Source organism: Arachis duranensis, unplaced genomic scaffold (genome assembly GCF_000817695.3).
Source record: "Arachis duranensis cultivar V14167 unplaced genomic scaffold, aradu.V14167.gnm2.J7QH unplaced_Scaffold_608113, whole genome shotgun sequence".
Classification (NCBI taxonomy): domain Eukaryota; kingdom Viridiplantae; phylum Streptophyta; class Magnoliopsida; order Fabales; family Fabaceae; genus Arachis; species Arachis duranensis.
The window spans coordinates 1446688-1453328 of NW_026264987.1; the positions used below are offsets into that span (position 1 = coordinate 1446688).

The 6641-nt window shown below is 35.9% G+C and overlaps 1 protein-coding gene across 36 annotated transcripts in view; it reads left to right on the plus strand.

Annotated features, from left to right (window-relative positions):
- The window catches only part of LOC107462099 (uncharacterized), a 16290-nt gene extending 12236 nt beyond the window's left edge, over window positions 1–4054 (plus strand). For 6 of the 36 annotated variants that reach the window (XR_008005546.1, XR_008005551.1, XR_008005554.1 and 3 more), the window contains one exon: window positions 3069–3208. Coding sequence is in view for 17 of the 36 variants with exons in the window: in XM_052256725.1 (XP_052112685.1) it covers window positions 2450–2479; window positions 2551–2655; window positions 2777–2902; window positions 3441–3608 (429 nt within the window). In the remaining 19 variants the exon portion in view is untranslated. Of the gene's footprint in view, window positions 1–1561; window positions 2673–2776; window positions 2903–3068; window positions 3209–3440 lie in introns of those variants that run through there. The other 30 variants (XM_052256725.1, XM_052256722.1, XM_052256726.1 and 27 more) reach the window with 20 other exon arrangements.
- The last annotated feature ends 2587 nt before the right edge of the window (window positions 4055–6641 follow it).

The window sequence follows — 6641 nt, forward strand, 5'->3', positions numbered from 1 at the left end:
CATAGCATCATGATTGGAGAGGAAGTGGAAGTTCATGAAGTCATCTCTGATGAACTCTACAAAATAGCTGACAAGCCTTCACACATGGCACGGCTAGCCTTCCCCCACCTCATATGCCATCTATGTTATTCAGCCGGAGTCATCATAGATGGAGATGTCTCCATTGAAGAAGACAAGCCCATCACCAAAAAGAGGATGGAGCAAACAAGGGAAGCTCCTCACGGCCCACAAAGAGAACATGAGGAAGTTCATCAACAAATGCCTCATGGAATGCACTTTCCTCCCAACAACTATTGGGAGCAACTCAGTACCTCCTTAGAAGACTTGAGCCAAAACATGGAACAACTAAGGGTGGAACACCATGAACACGCCCTCACTCTTCAAGAAATAAGAGAAGATCAAAGAGCCATGAGGGAGGAGCAACAAAGGCAAGGAAGGGACATAGAAGAGTTGAAGAACATCATTGGTCCTTCAAGAAGGAGACGCCACTAGAGGTGGATTCATTCCTTGTTCTTTATTTTCTTTTAAGAGGTGGACTCATTCCTTGTTCTTTATTTTCTTTCTGTTTTCGTTTTTAAGTACTATGTTTATCTATGTTTTTGTGTCTCTACTTCATGATCATTAGTGTGTAACCATGCCTTAAAGCTATGAATAAAATCCATTAGTCCTTCACCTCTCTTAAAAGAAAAAAATGTTTTAATTCAAAAGAACAAGAAATACATAATTTTCGAAATTATTAGTGAATTTAATTTAATTATATTGATGTGGTGGCAATAAATTTTGTTTTCTGAATGAATGAATGAACAGTGCATATGTCTTTTGATCTTGTTGTTTATGAGTGTTAAAATTGTTGGTGCTTGAAAGAATGATGAACAAAGAGAAATGTTATTGATGATCTGAAAAACATCATGAAATTGATTCTTGAAGCAAGAAAAAGCAACAAAAAAAAAAGTGGCAAAAATTTTAGCAAAGATCCAAGGCTTTGAGCATTAATGGATAGGAGGGCCCAAGGAAATAAAATCCAGGCCTAAGCGACTAAATCAAGCTGTCCCTAACCATGTGCTTGTGTCATGAAGGTCCAAGGTTAAAGTCGTGATCCAAAGCAAAAGAGTGTGCTTAAGAGCTCTGGGCACCACTAACTGGGGACTTTAGCAAAGCTGAGTCACAATCTGAAAAGGTTCACCCAGTTATGTGTCTGTGGCATTTGTGTATCCGGTGGTAATACTGGAAGACAAAATGCTTAGGGCCACAGCCAAGACTCATAAAATAGCTGTCTTCAAGAATCAACATGCCTAACTAGGAAAGTCAATAACACTATCTGAAATTCTAAGTTCCTAGAGAAGCCAATCACTCTAAACTTCAAAGGAAAAAGTGAGATGCCAAAACTGTTCATTCACTTTGAAAATGGTTCAAAAATTTGCTCACCAATTTTTATTGGTAAGAATAAGATTGTGGTAAGTTTTCTTTCTAAAATTAGGTTATTTGATTTGGAGATGGTAATATGTGCTCTCCATCTTTGGTTTGCGTCTGAGGTGGTAAAATCTAATCAATATTGGTTGCTTTTTTTTATACTGCAGTTGGAGGCGGTAAAAGCCAAAATCAAATCTGCTAAATCAAAAGATGAGTCTGAATCTGTTAAATTTACTCAAAAGAATCTGATTAACAAGGTTTGCATGGAAGAAGCCCTGAACATTATCTTGACTTGTACAAGTTGTTTGGAAGTTTTTCTGATTACCTAGAACTATGATAGGTCTATAGTTTTTACTGCAACATTTTCTCAGGCCTTGGCCAATATTGGAGTAGTTTAAATCATTTTGACTGGTATATGATCAAAACTGAATCATGATATATTCGATTCCAGATATATACTAATTCGGAACTTTCATTGAGGTATTGCTCCCCTCCACTGTTTCAAAGCAATAAAATGTCAATAAAGAATTTAGTGACTGCATCTGTATGTACTACAAGAAAGTCAAGTTAGGTTCTCAACTTCTCTAGTTTCTCACCCATCTCCTTTGATTGGTGTGCTTGCATGATGCATGGTTAAATTGGTCTTTTCTAATTGCTTTTATTGCAATCGGTGCCCCTTAATGTAGGACCATAAGTTGAATGAATTAAATTGGCTGACCAGTGTGGTGAAAATGTCAGCATATGACATTTTAATACGTATGCCACAACTATTATTGGTGTCAACATTGGCTGGTCTGAGTGGTGACCGAAATAAACACGAATTGTAAACTAGATTATGTGTTCATTCTTATATTTCATCCATCTTCCAGCGCCCCAAATCATTGTGTATGCTTAATTTGAAAGTTTGATTGCTTCAAAAATTTTTTTCTCTTGCTTCCATCTTTCTATTTCATTTGGGCTATCGGTGGTTATCACGTGTAATATGTTGTGATCACTGCAGGCAGGTTGCAAGTTTCTTATATTTGCGCACCATCAGCCAATGATAGATGCGATACATGAGTGCCTTCTTGTAAGACCAGTTCAATTTTACTCTTTATATTGGAAATTATAGCACTTACAAAAACTGTTGAAAATTTCCAGAAGAAAAAAGTGGGTTGCATCTGGATTGATGGAGGTACACCCGCTGCATCAAGGCAACAATTGGTTACAGATTTCCAGGAAAAGGATTATATCAAGGCAGCTGTAGTATGGTGGTATTTTTGGTTGTGCATTTCTTCCATGTGTTTCCGTTATAAGCATCTTTTCTGTTGTCTTGGTTAGTATTTGTGCTTGAGATAATGATTTCATGTGACACGTTATCATGCAGCTATCCATTAAAGCGGGAGGAGTTGGATTAACTTTAACTGCTGCAAGCACAGTTATCTTTACAGAACAATCCTGGACTCCAGGTGACCTAATTCAGGCCAAAGATCGTGCATATAGAATTGGTCAGGTATTCTCACACTCATTAAGTAGAAAGGAGAGAGTTGTTACTAGTTGCATGACAACATTAAGAAAACAGATAATCTCAAATGAAAAGAACTCTCATATCTAAATTTTTTAGTAGCAAAGACAACATGTGCTCTTCTGTTTTTTGACTCGTTAGTTCTTGTTTACAGGTCTCATCAGTAAATATATACTAGTTGGCAAATGATATGGTTGATGACATCATTTGGTAGGTTCTGTTATTATTTCTGCAGTCTTTCGCTGCTTGGTATAGCATTGACTTAACATTTATTATGCATTGATGATCTAAATTTTTACGACTTAGGAATGTGGTGCAATTCAAACCGGATAATTTGGGGGCAGGTACATTTCTACATCTTCTTGAACTATCATATGTAATGCAAAATGTACATAATGCTTAGTTTCAAGGTTTTTATTCTGGTTTATATTTATATTTTGTCAAGATCTATACTCAAGCAGTATTTGAGAGTTACTTTTTGATGTTTTTGAGAAACCATTCTAAATTTTAGTTATTGAAAAATCAGGTGTTAGATGGCCATGAGAACACCTTAGCTGTGTCAAATAATCATCCATTGAGTAGCCCTGCAAAGCATACTACTATTGGGCATAGGCCTTCAAAGCAGAGAACTCTTGACCAGTTTGTCAGAAGATGTGATAATGTGGATAGGTCGGAAGTCGGAACATCAGCCTGACCGGAAACGGCCCTCTTGGTCATGACTTGCGAGATATGCAAAATGGATTTCCATTTTCACAGATACATGGCCAGTGGCAAGTGAATAGGAACTTAAATGTTGATGTCTACATGCAGAAGTTTCCATGTAGTATTAACCAGATGTGCTTACATGGGGAATTCACCTGTGATGACACAAATGCCGTTTTGAAGCTGAAATCCATTGTACAACAAATAATAGATTGAGTAGAACTGGCTACACTAAACTATGTTGCTTGTATTGGAGATAATGGTTTGGTTATGTGAAATATGTATTGGAAGAAAATGTTGATAAAGTCACCCATTAGATTTTAGGTTTCCACTTCTTGTTCTTAACTTTTTGCTCCCCTATGTTTTGTTTTAGTTTGGGGCTCTGTACAGAGCATGACATTATCATATATGAACGAGACTTGTAAATTTCTTTACTCCGTATGCATGTATCATTATATTTTGTAGAAATAATCATCTTTTGAAAGAATAGACTCATAGAACCCCTTTATAGCACTTCAGTTAAAACTGATCACATTAGCTTATTTTGTTTAGGAACATGACCTATTCTGATAATGTTACTTTTCTCCCTAAATTCATACAGAATGACATTATAAAAATAACATCATTATTTTTATTTAGTCATTTAGAAACTTGATTTGAATTTTTGTAACCCAGTTTCCCTTCATCATCATTCTTATTATTTTCTTATTTTCTTAATCTAATGAATAAAGCAATCAATCGATAATATTATAAATGACTCAAATCAAATTTTTAAACTAAATTTTTCAAACAAGAACCATTCATGTGAAACTTCAAAATGTTTCTTTTGACATAATATGTGCGGGCTATTAGTTGAATTAATTATTTAAAATGCATCATGTATTTTGAAATAGAAAGCAGTGAGTTGATCATTTAATATGACCAGCAGTAATAATGCAAATATCTCAAAATACACAGATAATTTTGTACGAGTTGAAGAGAATATAGACACAACTCAAAGCAAGATCATATTCCTGAAAGACATTAATATTTAATTCATTGTTCATTCATAATCCTATTGAAAACGACTAAGGAGGATAATAACCCACAAGAAATAACATGAAATGTTACTAAATTGAGCAATGCTAGGGAACCAAAAGGGTATTAGCCAAAAACCAGCCAAATATCTCTAGCTGAATTCAAAATCTATACGAGTTAATATACATGGATGTTTCTTCTGCTAAGTATTAGAATGTTTCTTTTTCATACTAAATGGATGTTCTTTTATATATTTTTCGAATTTTTTTGTATTACAAATATGAATGTCTATATTTCTTTAAGAATTTTATAATTTTTTTTTAATTTTATAGATATTTAATTATTTTTGCTAAAATATAACCGGATATTTCTTTTGTTAAGTATTAGGATATTTTTTTTTCATACTAAATGAATGTTTTTTTATAATAAGGTCTAATAACTATACTTTTGAAACAAAATTTGGGATGAAATCAGGATTTAATAAGGTAAAATTAAATTGAAAAGTAGTAACTCTAGGAATTCTTAGGTGGCTTGATTTTTGGATTAATGTTTCTTTTTGTAATTGATTTTGATTGACATCTGATAGGAACATATAGGCTTAACAACCTGAGCAGTTTTTCATATGTATGAAACCTATGACAAATGTGCAGGTCAAGTAAAAAGCTGAAATCACAAGACATAGAGGAATCATCCTCAGGACATTCCAAATGCATTTTGCAGTCGGTTAAGGCTTCATTGACCAAGCAGCCACGAAGCGAATCCATGAGATACACAGTTTCTGATGGACCAAGAAAATCCATGGATAGAGTTGATGGCTCAGGCGTATCCCCAGTACCATCCTATGGTAGCAGCAAAAGAATCACCGAACCTTCATCAGCAAAAAAGCAATCAAAGATGATAGAGTCTTTTGAGGAGAAGGTGATCAAAATTGAAGAAAGTTAAAGTGTTGACATTATCTTCGTTACTAATGATTCACACTATGTGCTTATAGTCTTCAATCATATTATATGATTCCGGCGACTCGCTGATAGAAGAGGAGTGGGTCGCGGTGGGGTGGCGGAGACGGTGAGAGAGAGCTGTGTGTGTGATTATTGGAGGTGGGTAGATTAATGTGAGAGAGAAGATGAACGTTTTTATAGGTTTTAATTAGGTTTATTTAATCTTTTAAATTTTTTAAATTTTGAATTTAAAAATTTAAAATTAATTAATTATTAATATAAATTAATATGATTTTGTTTAGTTTTTGGCCGGTAACTTTTGGTTTCATATACTTTTCCTACTAAATTAGATTTGTCCTGTGCTGAAATCTTCCTCCCTTAGTGGGTGGCCAAACAAACGCATGGCGCATACAATTAGTAATCCCACGGTTCTCCATGGTGAAGACACTCTTCCTATGGACAGTAACTTGTAAGAAATCTCGCTCCATGGGAGGAGCCCCACTGTCAAGTTGCAATGCTGCAAAGTCCTTCAACACGGACAGTGTGAAAATGGAGAAGCAATGCGCGGATGAATCGGGATCGGAACCCAATAACTGGCTAGAGCATATTGCACACAGCTTCCCGTTGCCAAGGTCAACAAAATTGAATCTGCCGGGTCCTTCCATCGGTGGTAGAATACCCTCAAAACCCACATCAAGGTATTGATATAATGCGACTAGGCCATTCTGGTGGTTAACGAGAATGGCAAGGACCTTGTCCAAAGGTGTATGAGGAGGATCCTCCACATACTCATGTGTAAGGCAAACGGTGTAGTTGCTGCTTCCAAGACCGGGAAGGGACACAGAAATATGTGGGAAAAAAGTAAGACGACATTGGTCACTACGGCAAAAGAGTCTACCGCCGCTAATGAGTCTACCCGTTCTGAAGTTCGAAAGATTGTTATCAGCGGCAGACATATCCATCCAAGTCTCTTTGATGGGGTCGAAGCGGGCCAAATAGGAGTCTCTCTCCAACTCCCTAGACGATGAAAAAAAGAGGTTGTTGTCGAGGACGAACATGGTATTCTCGAC